The sequence below is a fragment of the Coenobita brevimanus genome, chromosome 53, assembly GCF_032717465.1.
Source record: "Coenobita brevimanus isolate Jiangsu-jjx chromosome 53, ASM3271746v2, whole genome shotgun sequence".
Classification (NCBI taxonomy): domain Eukaryota; kingdom Metazoa; phylum Arthropoda; class Malacostraca; order Decapoda; family Coenobitidae; genus Coenobita; species Coenobita brevimanus.
In genome coordinates, this window is record NC_137006.1 from 1616955 (window position 1) to 1637500 (window position 20546).

General features: G+C 41.1%; 1 protein-coding gene across 1 annotated transcript; it reads right to left on the reverse strand.

Moving 5' to 3' along the window:
- Positions 1-8524: 8524 nt before the first annotated feature.
- On the reverse strand, positions 8525-14708 carry Bcat (Branched chain amino acid transaminase). Its single transcript, XM_080273074.1, has 6 exons — positions 14585-14708; positions 13725-13955; positions 12867-13055; positions 11570-11684; positions 9347-9501; positions 8525-8895 (listed from the first exon to the last, which is right to left on the reverse strand). The coding sequence occupies exons 1-6, from the start codon at positions 14693-14695 to the stop codon at positions 8707-8709; spliced, it is 990 nt and encodes a 329-aa protein (XP_080129200.1). The 5' UTR covers positions 14696-14708; the 3' UTR covers positions 8525-8706.
- Positions 14709-20546: the final 5838 nt, after the last annotated feature.

Genomic DNA, 20546 nt, shown 5'->3' on the forward strand with positions numbered 1-20546 from the left:
GCGCTCCTACGTCGCCCGGTGCTGCCAAACTTCCAGAGGAAGAGACGCCGCAGGCAGCCCCTGATGGCTTCTCAGCCCAAGCAAGGCCGCAGCCCCCAGTCACCCAGGGGCGCCCCCAGGACTCCAGGATGAGACCTCCCTGGCCCCACCGACAAGCAGCCCTCCTCCAGGAGCGGGTGCAGAGAAGCGCGCCAGCTCGCCCTGTTCAGCCCCAGTCCTGAGGGCTGACCTACTCACTGAGGTTCCACCAGGTAAAGGCCTCCCTCTACACCGCCCAGCAGCCCACCTCGGATGACCCGCAGTGGTTCTGTATCTCCTGTGGGAGAGCACGCCTGACGGGACCCCTCCCACACCAGCATGACACTTGCAGCAGCCCAGTTGCAGTAGCCCAACCTGAGTTGTTCATTGCTCCTCAGAACTCTAGTATCCTTTTCACCTTCCACATTTCTCATACCATATGCTCATCCCCAGTGCATCCCTGCATATCCATTCATCGCATCCATGCCACATTCCACATATTTCAAGTCATCCCTAATATTTTGGAAGACATAAATTATGCACCTTTTTCACAGGCTGTCCAGCAATGTGCATAGGTCCACCGTGACTTTGTTTTCAAGATAACATAGCTTCACTGATGTGCACTACTACATACTCTATAGAGGGTACCCCCAAAAATGGGGCAGCATGTGATATTAAGTGAAGTGATAACTTTTTGCCAGTGAAATACTAAAATCTGTGATTTGGATGTCATGTCTGGCAAGGATGCCACCCTTAGTGGAGAGTGTGGTGCTACCAAGGGTGCCAAGGCAAGCCTTTTTTTTTTTTTTTTTAAGATCATGTAATCATCTCTATTTCCATTGAGCCCATGTTTTATCAACCTTGTTATACAATAAATCGGTATGTGATGGGTTTTCACTTAATATAACCTCATCATACTGCAAGGCACTGTATCCTTGACATACAGTATATGTATTCTGGAGTTAAAACAATTTTTTTTATAATATACCATAGACAGATACCTGCATGTATTCCGGAGTAGTATATATTTTTTCCAAACAGATGTTTATTCTGAAGTTACCTACTAAACAGAACAGTAATTGGTTGGTTAATATACAGTACACACCACTGACATCTAAAGTAGTACACACACATTTTTTTTTCTCTCTCTCATCTTGGAAAAGGGGCAATGGGGAGGAGGGGGATCTCAAGCTCCCTCATCTCCCCTCCTGGATCTATCACGGATTGTGGTAAACACCCTCTGTCTTGGCACATGTACAAGTAAATGCCACCTCTTCTAACGATTATTAAAGCTGCAACCAATGCCATCATTATTTCAAAAGCACTTCATCAGTAATTTGCCATTATGAGCGAGCCGTTTTTGATGACAGCGGTAACAATTTTTTTTTCTTCCAAGCAGTTTTCAATGATAGTTGCAGACTTAATATTTTTGCTTTTTTTTCCATTTGAGCAGTTTCCAGTGATTACAGAAATGGATTCCCCCCCCCCCCCACAAGAAAACCACAGTAATGAGATGCTATTTTTTAGCGTGATCAACAAAAAGGAAAAACATTATTGATTACCATTGTGTATGAGCAATTTTTTGTGACCAGACTTGCAGATTTTTTTTTTTTCCTCACAAGATGACCCCAGAAAGGATTAATAAAAAGGAAAAGCTATGATGTATGAAGATTTATGCTTTGATGGAACATACAGTTAGCAGGCTGGCAATGTAAGCATCAGATGTAGACAATCCTTATTGAAAATCAGGGTAAGTTCCAAAATATCACATCTTTTCCGTACAACTGGTACTGTAAATTGAAAAGAATATTGCATATCATTTTTATAGGTTGTAAGAAGTGAATGAGTAGCTACCATGAACCCTGTGAGGTGCTACCATGAGAGAGAAATGTGGGAACAAGCTTGGTAACTGGCCACACAGTCATCACACTTAGGCAAGAAAGCATTCAACTGCAAGTACAGTCACTCGATGATCTTTCTTAGTGACGATACCTGGAGTCAAAGTCCATGCCGTGACTCCCACATTGTTACAGATCTTATTACAAATCTCAAATTTCTCTTTCCCAGCAGCTTCCACCAACTGCTGAGAAGTAATTAGCTGGTTTGGGCACTTGGTATAGCTTCCAGTCCATAGAAGACAGCTGTACCATGGCCAACCCCTGTGTGATGATTCCTTAAAAGAAAACAAAGTGTCATATTTAGGGTAGAGTAATTATATTAGCTTTATAGGTGGCAAGGTAACTTTAATAGGCAATTTTTCTTATCATGGATGTAAGAGCTAAATAAAATCATTATTCTTTATCATCAATATTGTCTCCAGACCTCTTTCCTCAACCAAGGATGGGCTGATGCAGGGTTCAGAAAGCGAGAAGAAATAAAGAAGGAAACAAAAAGCTAAAAAAGTGAATAAATCAGGAAACAATTTAAATAAATAAATAAAAATCTAAATAAATACATAGGTACTTAAAAGAGGAAGTATTGTAGAGGGCACGAAGAAATAAAGAAATGAATAAAGATATTAATGAAATAAAAAAACTGACTTGAAACAAGGACTGTATTTACATAATCTCACTTGACATTTTCCAGCACCTGTGTAAAATAAATAATAATAAAGCAATAACAGTAATAATAATAGTATGAAGAGAATCAACAGAGATAATTCCACAGTAATTATCCTACATCGTTATGGTTTACACAGATCAAGTGATAATGAGTTGATACAGTATGAAAATGTTTGATGTTTAATGGGTGAAATTTCTTAATGCCGACAATCCAATGGTTTACTTTTTAATTTTACCCTTGTTACCTCCAGAAAATTTTTATTCAGCTTTGGGGAGACCTTGTGTAATGAAGTGGTTAATGAGAGCACATATAACCCCTCTAGTTAAAAAGAATCTCTCCTAAGGTGAATAAAATCTTCTAGAAACAGGAGGAATTAAACGAAAAACAAGCCATTGGACTGAAAGGCATTAACTAATGAAGATGTATAAATAATGATCACACACTGGGGAAAGCACATACACACTGCCTTAACCCCTTCATTATGGTGATATTTTTTTTCCCCCAGACATTTCATTCACTAGTGGCAAAGGGATTAATGAAGGCTTTATCTATCCCTCCAGTTTCACATAATCTCTCCTTGAATGACTTAAATTCTTTGGATATAAAAAGAAAGTAAAGAACACATTACCAGTCAAATGCAGTAAATGAAACAGCATCACAGAAAACTTGACAGATTCCAACAAATATGACCACTGAAAACTTGCATAAAATTATTGCACAATCTTATTGATTGGTTGGCAAAGACAACTGAATTATCAGGAGATCTATCAATTAAATGCCAAGATACTTTGAAGGTCTACCATTACCAAAACGACAACCTTCAACATAAAATTTGGAAACTGCTAAGTTCCTCACAGAACTGAATCTAAAAAATTCCAAGAAATATCAGAGATCAATGATAGCCAACAAAACATTCTGTGTATATGTACCAGAGTTTGATGTTTTAAAATTTGCTTTGCTGGTATTGTTAGAAGAATTACTTTGAAATAATATCCCAAGCTTTTGCAGAAATTACTGTAGAATTTGAGAAAGTACAGGCAAACTTGTGATTCTTGTTTCTGTGATATATATATATTTTTTTTTTCAAACAACCCATACTCTTGTGGTGTGGTTTCCCCAGTGTGAGGCATAAATGTGATCTGAGGCGAATTTTTATTTCTAACTACAATTAGGATTGTACCATTCAAGTTACAATAAATTATGTACACTAGCATTATCACCACCCCAATGACATATTCTTTAGTCTTATTCTTGCTGTTTCCAGATACCTTTAATCAGATTAGGGGATATTTTTCACCACAAGTAGCCCCTCCACTACTATAGTTCTGTCATCTTAATTTGGCTTGAAATTTTGTCCCATTGTTGCTTGCAATATGTACCGGTAGCTCAGAAAACGTGCTGCAGCTCTACACCTTTTCCATTGCACTTTTTTATGACTAGCATCATATTCTAGCATTAATCCACTGTTGGGTCTGGTTAGTACTTGGATGGGTGACCGCCTGGAAACACCAGATCCTGTTGGCATAACGTTCTCCCTACGTGTCAAGTGGGGTTGGTGGAGGATTAGTGCCCCTCCCTGTAATACGATTAACTCTAAGCCCTTGGCCACCCTGTTTGGGATACATGGCGTCTGGCAATGAATGAATGAATGAATCCACTGTTACGAGTTAACATTACAAGTTAACATTCAAGATGGAGGAATGGCAATTCTAGGCCAAGTTTTGAGTAAAACAAGTACAGTATGCAATTCCTTCATAAGGTCAGTACAACATAGCCTCTGTGAGCAAGAATAAACAAAAAAATAAGTCACCAGATGGAATGAGCTAAGGAAACTACTACTCCAAATCATATCACTCATTGGGAGAGTAAGTTTCATTACACTTTGGCCTCTTGACCCCGAGGACGCCCTTTTTATTTATTCTTGTTCCTCAAATGATTTTATTTAGCTTAGAAGACACTTCTCAGATTGGAAGGGTTTGATGTTAGACCATATTGCTGCCCAGAGTTGCTGTGTGGGGGATTTTGCTAGAAGGGTACTTAGCATACTGCCCTCTGCCTATCAGCTCATAGATCACAACTTTGGGGTTCTCCCTTGATTAACTTTTTAAAATGCCCTGTTCTGTACCTTTCAAATTACCATGGACACAAATGAGTTAATTGCCTCTTTCACTACAACAGGTCTCTTCTAAAGCTTATTAAATTTACTTGCTAGTAGCAAGAATAAAACAGACTACACATCACTGGACTGAAGGGGCTAACTCCTTTGAAACCAATGATGTATTACAGTACTGTATTTAGTTTATTCTTGCTACATCCTGATGGGTTTATTCAACTATTGCAAGACATGTAATGGCCAGTGAAAACTATATTATATATAATTCTTCCATTTCAAAAAGACTCCCTTGATCAGAGAATCTGTTGGTAGCGAAAGTAAAATGTAAAAGACGTCATCAAACTGAAGAGGTTAACTTATGGGAAACATGATGATTGACCGACCACATGGCTTCCCAATCACATTCTGCACTACCATGTCAAGTTTAGATGCTTACAATCTGATGTGGTTATCATACAGTGCGAGATTTTCCCACCTAAAATTTGAATTCTTCACCTTAAAATGGCTATATACAGTACAGTGCAGCTTCTCTTTTTAAAGGTTCTGTGTGGATTAGATAATTTCTGTACTATACCATTTTTAATCTAACTTGGCCCAAATTTTCACCCTTTCATAGCTTATTTCATGTAGGTTTGTTTGTATTATTTATAAGGATCCAACAGACTTGCATGTGTTGGCCTTGGTTACTATATAGCAGCTCTTCATGTTGCTCAATCTCTGGCAACTTCCCTATTCAGTCCCTTATCCCTGAGGTCACATCTTTTATTACTTTGTCCCAGGTCTTTTTCGGTCTGCCTCTCACAACTCTTGATATTCATACTTCAAAACTTCTGCACCCAACTGTGCCTTCCATGCTCCCAACATGCCAAAACCATCTCAATCTACCCCTCCTTATCACAATAATACATTCAAGTCCCATCCTTCCTCTCAACTCTTCAGTCACAATCCTAGTCCCCCTGCTTCAAGGGCACACTACACATCCATCTAATCTTTGTCATTTTTGTACATCTGAGCCTATGAATATCCTCTTTCTTTACTGCACAGGTCTCACTACCATACAGCATTAAGCTCATGATACATGCTGCACTGCTGCATACAAGGATCCTTTAGCATGGAGGAAGAGCCCTAGCCCCAGAGCTAGCACCGGCCCCATTTCCAGCACATAACATGTCCCACAAATAACAAAACTACTCCAGCAAGATCAATCCTTTTGTGCCTCTCACCCACATCCATAGCCATAACGACTCTAATTGGCCATTCCTTGATCCCAAGCTTCCTCATTGCCCACTTTGCCACCTCCCTAAGGACTCTGTCAAAGGCCTTCTACATAAAAAATAATAATAATAATAAAAGGTAAAGCTCCCTTTTCTTGAAGCTGTTGGATAATGAATATGGCATCACTGGTCCCTTTGCATGGCATAAATACGTAGGTCCGTGACAGAATGAGACAATATTACAGCTCTACATACTTTTCACAGCACTTCTTCACGACTGGCATTTTATTCAATGTAATTTATTGTTACAGCTGAATATTCAAGATGGACAGATGGTAATTTTAGGCCAAGTCAGAGTAAAACCACTATAGTTTTGGAGTTTTTAACCCCCCAGTCAAGTGATGTATTCTACTGGTTTATTTTTACTACCTCCAGACAGTTATAAAGTACTCTTGTTCATAGTAGGGAATGCCACTGATATTCAAGGATTCAGTGGAAATTAAATCTTAGCTCCGCTAGTTCAAAAACTCTCTCCTAGCCATAATAAACCAGTCTGGGTTTATTAAAGCAAATATAAAAAGACATCACCAGACATAAGGGATTAAAATATTAAGTATTCTGCAGTCCGGTAAACCTTTATCCTTGTTCTGCTTTTACTCTTCTTGTACGGAAGCAGCAACCTCTGTTGCTATGCTGCCATGTTCTTTTAAATGTAATCAGTCAATCAATACAGTAAACCATGTGTTCAATTCAAATTTTTGGCAGGAAAAAAAGAAATGTGACTATACATGAAGGCTCACAGGTAACAAGAGGGTAGTACAGTATTTGTCACTGGAGGGGCTGACTAGGCAGCTTTACAATATGCGAAGCTGATCCCAGTCACCACCTACAGTCCATTTACCTTAACTCAGCCCAGATTTTTATCCTTTTGCAGCTTACTTCATGTAGAATGAGACAATACTGTGGCTTTACATCTTTTCCAGTGAAATTTTTCATGACTAACATCACAGTCTAAGTCTTAAACTCTTGTTACAATTCAAAGCTGGAAAAATGGCAAGTTTAAGCCAAGTTAAGAGTAAAAAGGATCAACCACTGTTACCCAAATAACCTTTTTCAGATGCTATGGGTGCCTGAATGTGGCGTGCTTTGTATCTCTATGTGTTGTTCTTCCACCATAAATTGGCCCAAATTTTCGTTCTTTTTGCAGCTCACTTCCCATAGCTCAGTGGCAGAGTAGGTCAGTACTGCAACTCTACTTCCCTTCTCTTGCACTTCTTTTTGACTAGGTTCACATTCTAGAGTTACTGTATTGTTACAACTCAACAGTAAGAGAGAGATGGTAGTCTTAGGCCAGGCCAGAGTAAAGAGATTATAGTAACCTCAGGATGGTCATGTCAAGGTACAATGCACACTGGTCAAGCATTTGTAATGCTGTAAACCAGCACTCCTTCCTAAATGACCAGTCTATAATTACTACTATAACCTAGACTACATCACTCATTCTACAACCAGTATTGCTAAATTGACTACCTTGTTCAGTCAACAATCAGTGTTGTTATACAGGCTGCAGTACCTTGTTCATTCTGTAAGTACATTCACATTACGCATCTACATAGCCCAGGTGGTAATGTGCCTTAGTGGGGTTGGAGCAGAGTAGCTCATGACCTTAACAAAGACTCTACCTTATTACCAACCCCACCTCTACCAGCAGTACCTTAATGTATTGCACCAAAACCATCACATGAGAAACCTCACTTTACCTCAAACATCCTGAATTTAAACAGTCCACCAAGAGCGTTCAGATTTAATTCCACTTCACTAAAAGCATCCAAAATTTATCCCATTTCACCAAGACTATTCATTTAACCCCAATGCACCAAGTATCCTGATTTTACCCAGTTTTAGTACTGTTAAACTGCTGAATTTCACTAAAGTCCTTCTGAACCATCATCCTTACATTCATCATATTCAGCACTGGCTGCTCCCCTGTACAGATTCAGGTCTTTTAATCTACATCCTGCAACACCTTCCCTGTCCTTCTATGTTATTATCCAACTTTCGTCACGTCTTGGATAGGCTCAAGTAGATTAACCACATCCCCAACTAAATCACACCCTGTAATGATCCACCCCTCCCTGGAGTGACTAAACTAACCACAGCCCCTATCACAAGACTAAACTAACCACATCTCCTACCACATCCCTCATTTAAATCGCCTTCATTACTCGGACTGATTCAAGTAGACTGAAGACACCCTCGAGTATGCCACACCTCCCCCGTCCTTCTCCATTATCACTCTACTTTCATCACATCCTGGACTCGTTTGTGGAGAATAGCCACAACCCAAGCTAAATCACACCCAGACACACCTCCTCTCCCTGGATAAGATTGAGTAGACTACACCACATGAAGCAACACCTTTCCCTGTCTACATATGCATCCTACAACACCTGTACCTCATTAAACACATATCTTACAACTCTCCTCTCTTTCTACATACACATCACCTCCCTCCTCTCATTGTATCCACCTTTCCCTGGACAGATTCAAGTGGACTAACCAGATCATTAATTAAATCACATCCTTGAACACCCTCCCTCCCTTTGCAGATCCATGCTAATGACACCCCCAACTAGATCACATCCTACATCATCCCTATCTTTCTACATACACATCATTGCCCTGCTCTCATCATATTTACCCCTCCCTGGACACACTCGAGTAGACTAACTACACTCCTAACTAATTCATCCTTTAATGACACCTCCAACTAAATCACATCCTATGCAGTGCCCCTCCTCACTGGATAGGGACAGCCCAGGGGCTTGGGATGCGGCCATATTGAATTTCAGTAATGGTCCTGAAGAAGCGCTGGTTGAGGGGTTCGTCGTGTTCCATGGTGGGGATGTTGATGACCTGACCCTCATAGTGAATACAGCCGACAGGAGTCACCACTGCCGCTGTTCCAGATCCAAACATCTCGAGCAGCTGTGTGAGTAAACATTGCAGTAACTTCATCATCATTAAAGATGTACCTGTCACCATTATCATCACCATTACTCAAATACCTGTCATCATCATTTTTGCTGCAATCATTTTCATCCTGATCATTATTCTCAAGTACTGTACCTTTCATCATCATCATCATCATCATCATCATTAGTCTCAAGCATTTGTCATCATCATCATCACTGTCATTGTCATTATCATCATTATCACCCAGAAACAGATACTGGGAACCAAGGAGAAACCATGGAAAATATAATGAATCACTTTTATAATGCCCTCTCACTCATCCAACATAATTCATCATCATCATCATCATCATCATAACTCAAACACAGATCATGGAAAAAAAATGATCAAAGGAGGAAGACATAGCAATTTTAGACTAAGTTGGTGTGAAAAGAGTATACCAGTAATCACCTTAATTGCTCACCTTTTTGTCGTTACTGGCCTGAATCACCTCGGCCATGGTAATATCACGTTCGGACACCTGGAACTCTCCCCACTCTCTGGCCAGTGCAAGGAGTGAGTCTCGTGTCACACCAGGCAGGATTAGACCATCCAGTGGGGGCGTCACAAGCTCCTTCTCTGTTGGAGGAGGGGATAATTCAGCACTCTGAATCCAGGTGACTCTCTTATTAGTTTTTATTCCAGCTGCTACCAGACAATTTTACTCTGCTTAAAAAGGCCTTCTGTGCTGAAGCAGTTTATCAGTGCTATAGCTTACCCCTCCACTTCAAAAGGGCCTGTCTGTAGCTGAATAAAATCATCAGGGAAAGGCAAGAATAAAATAACAAAGGACAAACCCAAGCTCAAAGAATTAAGAAATGGTACAGACCAAGGTATAAGTTTGCCCAATTTTTCACCTCTTCCACTCTTTCCACAACTGACTGAATTTCTTAAGCTGAGAGAGCCTTGGTATGAGGCCTTTATATAGCGGCATCACAAGCTCCTTCTCTATTGAGGAAGGGGACAGTTTAGGAAATGGTGCAGTACACAACATAAGATAGTCCAACATTTCATCCCTTCTGCTTTTCAGTTTCCTCTGCTGGCTAATATTCCAAATCAAAGAGACCCTTGTTATAGTTTACTGTTGTGGGGATGTCATCAGCTCCTCTGCTGCAGGAAACTATTTAGGAGATAGTATAAATGTGGACAGTAATCCCACCACATTTCAGGAAAATATTTAGGAGATAGTACAAATGTGGACAGTAATCCCACCACATTTCTGCTGAACAGTTATAAAATTCTTGTACAAAACTCTTGTGCATGATTTTAAGCAAAACTTGTACAATATTTTAAGAGCTTGCTGGGCTCTGAAGTCCATATAACTGGGTTGTGAAAGTAACTGCTCACTGTCTCATTACGTGGCTGCAACTGGGATTTCAGTGGTCTTGTTAAAAAAAAAAAAAAAGGTAATGAAGTAAACTGATATGTTTGTCTTCAATAAAGCAGTCATGGATAAAGTTTGTCAACCATTTCACTATGTCTGCTTCACAAAATAAGAACATAGGTGGGGATAACTGCAGTTGGTCCCTGTTAAGCATCTCCTATGAGTATGATTAAATTACTAGAATAAGACAAAGATACCAGAGAAAAAAGCTCTCCCTTGCCCAGCATACCCTCTGGGTGAAACTGGCAGAAAAAAGTGAGAAGGAACACCACCCAGTACAGAAAAACTGACATGGAAATTTTATGGATATGAAACAAAAAATGAAAATTGAACTGAAACCTGAAAGAAAAAGGAATTAATAACTAGAATAATTTTTACATCCAACTCTTACCTCTCATTTACTTATCTAGCCTATACTTCAAACTCTCAATGGAAGGGACATCAACCACATTATTAGGTAGCTTATTAGAGGGATGTGGGCAATGGAAATAAAAGTCGCTACATTAGGAGTAATATAATTCCCCTTCTAATATATATAAGTCAAACTTAGACCCTGCTGGATGGACATAAGTCAAGGATGAAAACTGTGGAATGAGTTATATAACAGAAGCATGTGGAGTTACATAAAGAAACAGACAGACAAATGAGGAAGTATAGGATTGATGTGGATGTGACTGAAAGTTTTAAAAGAAATGCTCTGGGATGGTTTGATCATGTGCACAGGTTTGACAATAAGAGACTGATTATAGGAGCTTATATGAGTGAGGTGGAGGAGAAGGAGGAGGAAGCAAGGATGAGACAGAAAGCTATATGAGAATGGGAGGTTTGAGTTGGAGGAAGACAACTAAGTGGTAGAGAACAGCAACAGGAAGGTGATTTGTTTGTGGGCACCCCTTATAGAATAAAGGTGTCTGGCTGCTTATAGACAGAAGAGAGCATCCAAGTAGTGATGAGGTTATTGAAAGCTGCCTCTCATGCCTCTGGTCTGAAAGTCTCTCCTCAGCTGAATAAGGTAGTCTGGGGATAGGAAGTAGGGCTAATAGCTGTAGCCCCTCCATCATGTGAACCCAGTGGACTCGGCTGATGTTGTCTTCCTCCTGCAACCCATCATCCTTTTTTTTGGAAGATAAGCAGGAAGTTGTGAAATGTCTGTATAACCGGGCAGCTCCACTACCCAGAAGAATGCCATAAAATAAAACTACATCATAGGATTGGAGGGTTTCAAACTGAGAGAGTTGCACAGTGTCACCTGATGTTACTAACCTCCATTGCCTTTCTCAAGAAAGACGAATATGTTCATGGCCCCAACTTCCGTAATCCTGTGCTCTGGGCCAAATAACCACAACACCTGGTGAAGACCCATTTTTTCTGCATGTCTCTGTGGAGAGAAGGTGAGATAATAAGTTCATATTTAAGTTACTTTTACTAAAAGATTAAAAAACTCTCCACAGCAGTTTACTAGTATCAGAACCATTGCTTTTGACATGTCTCTGTGGAGCCATTGCCTGACTGAACAAGATAATAATAACTTTGGTTCATATTTGTACAGCTGTAGTCATCTGAAACATGAATCTGGTGAACTGCAGGCTAAAGCTGCTCTTGTCCTGTTGTTGACCATCCTTCTTTTGGGAGATGGGAAAGTAGATGAAGGACATTTGTATAACCAGACAGGTGAGCCACCCAGTTATATCAGTGCCAACACATGAAGGCATCCTCCATATTTATAAAGGTTGTAGGCAAAAAATAAATAAATAAAAAATAAAAAACTATTCATAACAGTTAACAATTACAGTATCAGAACCTCTGAGTTTTTACAAGTCTCAGTGGACTGATAGAAAATTATAATTAAGGTCTGTATTTATATAGGGTCATAACCAATTTGAAAGATAATATAGTTTACAAGGCACATTACCACTATTAGAACCTTTGTTATGCTGGACAGGGATGCCTTCATGTGATGGAACTGATATAACTACGCAGCTCCTCTGCCTGGTTATACAAATCTCCTTCAACTTCCCTAACCCCATGAAGAGGATGTTGGACGGCAGGAGGATGGCACCCTAAGCCTGCAGTCCAGTGGGTTCATAATTCTGATGAACCTGAGGATAATATTATTACTACTGCTATTACAGCCTTTCCTTTCAGTATGTCTTTGTGGAATGATACAGTGATTAAGAAATATTGTAACCTGGGTCTATATTTAAAAAGGATCTTAACTAGTCTGCAGGATAAACAAGTCTCCACAGCAGTCACCTATTTATAGAAACAGTTTTATGTTTTGTCTTATATTTTTTCACCTTAGTAATCACTCTGGTTTTAATGTGTTTGGTAAATATGAGAATGAAGATAAAAGTACAGTACACAGAAGCAATCTTACGCACAAGTTAGAGCCACCCTGACCTTTCCCACCCAAGGATGGGGTAAGATGGGATCCAGAAAGCAAGAGAGATAAAACATGATAGGGGGAGCACTGAATGGCAGCAGTCACAATGGAATGGGCCAAACACTCACTCACTCACCACTCAAGCCCCTGGAATCCTGACCCACTACTTAAACTGACCTGTATTTCAAGCGTTGGGCCATAGTTGGAGCCCATCTTCATCATGCCTACACCTCCCGGCCACGCACGCACATACTGGGGGTCAGCCAGCAGCGACACCGGCTTGAACCCACTGGTGAAGTATGGGCCGACGGGAGACAGGATCACAAATAAAAGTGCTTCACATGGCCGCTGCACTCGTAGGGTTGGCTGGAAAGGGAGGCAAAGCTGGATTTACTGCTAAAGGCAGGGATATAAGTTCGCCCAATATGTCACCCTATCTACTTCTAACTTTCTCTGGAGACTAATATTCCTTCAGTTTGACTATAACTGTATATTATCTTGCCAACTTTTAACTCTTCCCTGGCAGTTGATAGTCCCAGACTGAGAAAGACTAGGTACGGTATGTTCCTTAGCTAATAGGTGATTCTCTTCTGCTTCTCATTTTTCTCCATTGGTTAACAGAGATAAGCTGTGATGCTTGGTATGTATCTCTGGCCACATATAATTCTCTTTTATTTCTCTCTTTCCACTGCTGGCTAATATTCCTAAACTGAGAGGGACTTGGCATGTTTCCCTGCCTATACTGTAGATAGTGCTCTTTGATATGATGATTCAGGGACGAAAGTGATGGACATTCCCTAAAGGGCCCCATACATGGTCATCCACGACTGTGCAGTCACGGTGATTGTGCAATCATTGGCTATGGCCATACACTAGTAATGAAATTATGCAATCTTCAGTTACTGTGTGAGCACACCTCATGAAGAGAAGTACTGAGGCCACATATATAGCAATAATTCTTCCTTTAGAGCAGTAGCATAGCCAGAGGGATGGTCAGAATGGCACTGGCCACTCCCAATTGTGATGATGACTCACCTCAATACCAATGAACGTGGGCCTGATGTAAAGACTAGAGGACTCAGCGTGAGGCACCCACTCCTGGTCAATGCTGATGAGTTTTTTTAGCAACTTAATGAGCTCGTCGCCATCGAAGGTGGGGAGTGAGGAGCGGGCGGCGGTGCGGTTCATGCGCTCCATGTTCTTTTCTGGTCGGAACAATCGTATCTCATCGTCGCCTCCTCGGAAAGCCTTCATGCCCTCAAATAGCTGTGAAAGGAAATTGGACTTCAGACTGACTAGGCGAGAAAGTGAGTGAGGTGGAGGAGGAAAAGGGGAGAGGGAGACCAAGGATGAGATGGAGAAATGGAGCAGAGAAATATATGAGAGATGAGGGTGAGTGGGGGACAGAGGGAGACCAAGGATGAGATGAAGGGATGGAGTGGAGAGATATATGAGAGAGGAGTGAGTGGGGGACAGAGAGAGACCAAGGATGAGATGGAGGGATGTAGTGGAGAGATATATGAGAGAAGGGGTGTGTGTGTTGAAGGGAGGGCAGCCAAATGGGGGAGGAAAGGGTGAAGTGGAGGTGATCTGTTTGTGACCACCTTTTACAAGAGATTAAGGCCTCTGGATATAGACACTCTAGAGATAGATAGAGGGATGTTTTATGGACATGGTCACACTAAATGGTAAATTATATAGTTTGTATTTTTTCATCCTAACTCTCTCTCTCACTCTCTCTCTCTCTACTCTGTTCCTATAGTACTCAGCTTATGGTTTGCTCATCGTCCCACCAATAGCTGCACTCTCTCTCTCTCTTTCTCCAGACTGTTCCCATAGTATTCATCTAAAGGTTTGCTCCCACCATTAACTGCAGTCTCTCTCTCTCTCTCTACCTCAACGGAATAATGAAGGACTTTGCAGGCAGGGTGAAGGCGTAGGTCCTGTAGGGGTGAAATCCTGGGCTGCCCCCACCCATTCTGGTCACTGTAGTAAATTTTCAGCATATGGTCGGTGAAATTCTTGCCAAATACGAGGTCCTTCACTGCCGGTTTGGTCTTCAGTTTTTCTGGCGGGCAGAAGTCGATTTGAAGGTCCGATGCCTGAGGGAATAAATAAACAAATATTAATAACAAGCAGGAGGTGTGTCTACAAGGAAAATAATAATAATAATAGTAATCATCATCATCATCATCATCATCATCCAGATCTGGGGAAGTGTATCTCACCACCACCACTACCTCCTTCTCCTTCTCCTCCTCCTCCTCCTTATCATCATCATCATCATCATCATCATCATCATCAAGACCTTTTCCCACCTAAAGATGGTCTGAGGTGGGGTCCAGAGAGCAAGAAAAATCATGATAGAAAGAAGTTCTAACCAAACGTCTGCCAAATTCAATGGGTCACACACTCATTCACTCACCATTCAAGCTCACGGAATCCTCACTCCATCCCCCCCCCAAAAAAAAGTGTGCAAATCGTTAGGCCTGTGAGGTAGGGACACGATTCCTGGGGCTTAAATGGTGGGTGAATAAGTGTCTGGCCCATTTCACTATTTTTTTTATATAGTATGTTGATAGCTCTCCTACCATGGTGTTTTCTCTTTCATTATTTTCTGGATCCTGCCTCACCCCATCCTTGGGTGGGAAGAAAGCTGCAGTAGTAGTAGTAGTAGTTGTTGTTGTTCCAAGTTCATCTGAATGTGAACCCAGTGGACTACAGGCTGTTAAGTTATCCTCTGCAGTCCATCATCCTCCTTTTGGGGGATAGGGAGGGAGTCAGGGACGTTTGTATAACCAAGGGAGCTGCGCGTCTATACTCAGTGCCACCACGTGAAGGCGTCCCTCTCCTGGGTGGCAAAAAGATGATGCACTGACCAGTATCTTCCCAATGTTGAACGGAAACACAGCGGAACAATCGAAACCATCTGAAACACGTACTGCTAAATATAGGGTCTTCCATTGTATTTCGTCAGTTGTATATATTCTTCAGACGGATTTTTTTTTTTTTTTTTTGTACATTATAATATTATGGAACTGGCTGGAATGATATGGCTATACTCCTTCCACATTAACTTGGACTAAAATAGCCATCTCTCCTCCTTGAATACTGAATTGTAACGAAGAGATTTATCACTAATGATGCTAGTCACGAACTGCTGTGGAAAGGGTATACAGTACTGTAGAGCCGTAGTACTCTCTTATTCTGCCACTGCGCTACGTGAAATAAGCAGCACAAGGACCAGGTTAAAGTAAAAGGATTATAGAATATGCTAGTCACCCAGAAGTGCTATGGAATGGATGTAGGCTACAGTTGAAGGGAAGAGCACAGTAACAGGTTTGTTCTTGTTCAGCTACACCTTTTACTTATTTTTTTTGGGGGGGTTTTAATCCCTCCAGTGACTGTGACTCTCTCTCTCTCTCTCTCTCTCTCCAGTTTTGATATGAAACTTCCATCTACATAAGATTTGCTTTAAAGTCCCTCGTTTCTGAGCATCTAACCACTTAGGCTTGAAAAATACCTTAGGTGAGAGCACACGGTAATATAGCTAGAAGACACAATTAGATTTTACCCTGAAATTCTCGAACAAGTTAGAGACAAAACTTCTAATAATCTAACTTGCTGTATATTTTTAATGTCACTGCATAAAGGAAATGTCCCCGAAAACTGGAGGTTAGCAGATGTGACCCCAATTTAAAAAAAAAAAAAAAAAAAAAAGTGATTGTAAACTGCTAGAAAACTACAGACCAAGTTGTTTAACTTACGCGGTATGTAAGCTGCTGGAAACTATTATTAAGGATAATATTGTAAGCTACCTAAATACACCCACCCAACCACCCACACACACACACACGACTGAAGTGCTACAGGAGATAGTTGGGTGGATTGTGTGTACTTTGATCTGGAGAAAGCCTTTGACAAAGAACCCCATCAGCAACTAATGTGGAAACTGGAGCGCACAGGAGGACTGAAGGGGAACCCCTTGGAGTGGACGAGAAACTTCATGAGAAACCGACACACGAGGAGAGTAATAAAGGACAAGATGTCAGGGTGGAGGGAAGTAACAAGTGGAGTCCCGCAGGGCTCGGTGCTGGCGCCCGTAATGTTCCTGATGTACGTAAACGATATGGTGGATGGAATGAACAGTTATATATTATGTCTGTTTGCAGAAGATGCAAAGATCATGAGGAGAAGAGAAGTTGAAGAGGATTGTAAAATCCTGCAGGAAGACCTGGACAGGATTTACGACTGGAGCAGAGTATGGGAAATGAAATTCAGTGCTAAAAGATGCAAAATGTTGGAAATGGGTAAAAGTACGAAGAAGCCATCACTGAATTGCTCGATAGGAAAGGAACCAGTCACAAAAGCGAGAGAAGAGAAGGACCTGGAAATGTTGGTCCATGATGTCTCCCGAAAAACATATTAACGATATTGTCAGAGAGACATATAAGCTCTTGACAAACATAAGAGTGGCATTTCAATACATGGATGAGGAGATTATGAAAAAACTGATAGTAGCTCTGATCCACCCCAGGTTAGAATATGCGGCAATGGTGTGGTCCCCACACAAAAAGAAAGATATGAACAAGATCGACAGAATACAAAGAGCAGCAACCAAGATGGTTCCCAGCCTGGCAGATCTGTCGTACAAGGAAAGAGTAGAAACGCTTGGTCTGTCTTCCTTAGAAGAAAGAAGAGAGAGGGGGCGACATGATTGCAGTGTTCAAGGTCATGATGGGAACATACAAAACTGACAGAAAAAATTTGTTTGTATGGGATGAGGGAGCAACGAGAGGTCATGGAAAGATTTTGATAAAGACAAGTTGCCTGGAGGATATCAAAAAAATAGTTTTCTATACAGATGCCTTGGTCTATGGAACAGCCTGGACAAAAAGATCGTCCAGTCCAAAAACTTAAATGAGTTTAAAGCAAAGTTTGACTTATTGAGAAACTGAGACGGGACCCCATGAGTGTAGCTCATTTCCTGTATATCACCAATACGTACATACAAATAGGTAAACACACACACACGCACACCGCTCGCTGGTGCAGTGGTAACGCTCTCGCTTGCCAACTGGTGGACGGGAGTTCGCGCCTCGCTCAGGTTGCGAAAAGTTTCACTGACGAAGTGGGTGGTTACTGTCCCCCTCGAGCAAGGGGACGGGTGTGTGCGTGTGTGAAGGTCACAGCCTTGCCCTTAGATCGGACTATATGAGCTCTCAGCTCCCTTCCGGGAGGGTAAAAGCTGACGATCACGACCATCAAGTGATCCTGACCCACCCGGTGAATTACACACAGCAAGGATTTCAAAGGACTAGGCCGTGTCCCGCAAATTTACTCGAGTTGTATTATGAACCCTACATATCGCCTCCCCGACACACCTAAATATTTGGTCATAGTGTACATTGAGCTTCAGAGAGAGAGAGACTGCAGCATTTTAGAAACATTTTTGAATCATTTTTTGACAAGTTAGAATTATGATTTGTAACCTTAAACTGATTTTTTTTTATTAAACTGAGTCGAATTAGGTCAACATCTATCTATCTGCCTATCTATCCTTCTATCTATCTATCTACCTACCTGTCTGTCTGTCTATCTATCTGTATATCAGTTTGTAAATAACTCACTAATGTGCTATGCCCCTTTTACTCTAACTTGGCCTAAAATCGTCACCTCTCCTTGCATGCTGACGGGAATAACAGATTAACACTAGAATACGGCGCTAGTCACGAAGACGTGCTATGGGAAGGATGTATTGTGCTATTTATAAGTGCTATGGAAAGGATGTATGGTGCTGGTCATGAAGAAGTGCTATGGGAACGGTGTATTATTGCTAGTCATGAAGAAGTGCTATGGAAACGGTGTATGGTGCTGGTCATGAAGAAGTGCTATGGGAAGGATGTATGGTGCTGTTCATGAAGAAGTGCCATGGGAAGTATGTACAGTATGGTGCTAGTCAGGAGGAAGTGCTATGGAAAGGATGTATGGTGCTAGTCATGAAGAAGTGCTATGGGAACGATGTATATTGCTAGTCATGAAGAAGTGCCTTGGAAAGTACTGTATATATTGTGCTGGTCATGAAGAAGTGCTATGGAAAGGATGTATTGTGCTAGTCAGGAGGAAGTGTTGTGGGAGGGATGTATGGTGCTGGTCATAAGGAAGTGCTATGGGAAGGATGTATGGTGCTAGTCATGAAGAAGTGCTATGGAAAGGATGTATGGTGCTGGTCATGAAGAAGTGCTATGGGAAGGATGTATGGTAATAGTCATGAAGAAGTGCTGTGGAAAGGATGTATGGTGCTGGTCATGAAGAAGTGCTATGGAAGGATGTATGGTGCTGGTCATGAAGAAGTGCTATGGAAGGATGTATGGTGCTGGTCATGAAGAAGTGCTATGGAAGGATGTATGGTGCTAGTCATGAAGAAGTGCTATGGAAAGCGTGTATCTTGCTAGTCATGAAGAAATGCTATGGGAAGGATGTATGGTGCTGGTCATGAAGAAGTGCTATGGGAAGGATGTATGGTGCTAGTCATGAAGAAGTGCTATGGGAAGGATGTATGGTGCTAGTCATGAAGAAGTGCTATGGAGAGGATGTACAGACTTAATTTGCCTTCCCCCCCCCCACTGCCCTACGTGTAATAAGCTGCAACAGGACGAAAATCCGGGCCAAGTTAATGTGAGAGGAGTACAGCGGCGTTAAATAATAAAATAAAGGGATTTCCTGATACACAATGAGCTTTAGATTCCTACAGTCGCGGCGCACGACTCTGAGGTTGCGTTATCGTACCCTGGCAACCTACCATTCAAAAGTGCGTCCGATTTCGTATCATACTCGAATTATATTATTATGCACGAATACATTATACACGAATATTATTATACACGAACATATTATACACGAATCACTTGCGTCGCATGTTATACACGAAATGGGACGCACTTTTGAATGGTAGGTTGCCAGGGTACGATAATAACAACCTCAGAGTCGTCCGCCGTCCCTTTTTTTTTTATAGCACAGTCCTTAAATAACTGCAAAGAAATAAATATATCAGTAAAACCACAATTAACATTAAACACTGTAATTTACGCACACTAATACAAAATCCTCTGAGGGAGAAAGACAGGGTTTTTTTTAAAGACGATGAACAAAGAATGGAAAACAAATTAAATAAAAATAATAATAATAATAATAATCCATACGTCAGATTACAGGTATCATAACAAAAAAGAAAAAAAAAATGTAACAGACTTGAATAGCCGTAAGTTGTAATTTGGCGGGAAGCGAGCAGTTTCCAAAAAGATGCAGTTGTTTTTCCAATACTGAGTACATATATAACCACTTTTCCCCTTTGAAAGACAGACTCCAAACAGAAGGATGGGCCGCAGTGAAGGAGGATATATAAAGCGAGTAAAAACCAGGCATAAAGTGTACTAAACCTCAAAGATAACAATATTTACCAGTTCATTCTTTTTCTGTGTCTGTCCTCCCCTCTTCCTATTTCTCCCATCTTCCCTGTCAATTTCTCTTACTTCCTTCACCTTTATCATTCTTTTTCTGTGTCTGTCCTCCCCTCTTCCTATTTCTCCCATCTTCCCTGTCACTTTTTATTACTCTTCTTTCCTTCACCTTTATCATTCTTTTTCTGTGTCTGTCCTCCTCTCTTCCCATTTCTCCCATCTTTCCTGTGACTTTTTACTACTCTTCCTTCCTTCACCTTTATCATTCTTGTGTCTGCCCTCCTCTCTTCCCATTTCTCCCATCTTTCCTGTCACTTTTCATTACTCTTCCTTCCTTCACTTTTATCATTCTTTTCTGTCTGTCCTCCTCTCTTCCTGTTTCTCCCATCTATCCTGT

What these genes read in the sequence shown, in the direction of transcription:
- Bcat (XM_080273074.1), bottom strand. Translation starts at nt 14,695, where the DNA reads ATGCTGAAAATTTACTACAGTGACCAGAATGGGTGGGGGCAGCCCAGG. An exon ending in TCCTTCATTATTCCGTTGAG is followed by an intron (nt 13,956 to 14,584) that starts GTAGAGAGAGAG and finishes TTCCTTTCACAG; the next exon opens with CTATTTGAGGGCATGAAGGC. An exon ending in TCTTGAGAAAGGCAATGGAG is followed by an intron (nt 9,502 to 11,569) that starts GTTAGTAACATC and finishes CTCCTCCAACAG; the next exon opens with AGAAGGAGCTTGTGACGCCC.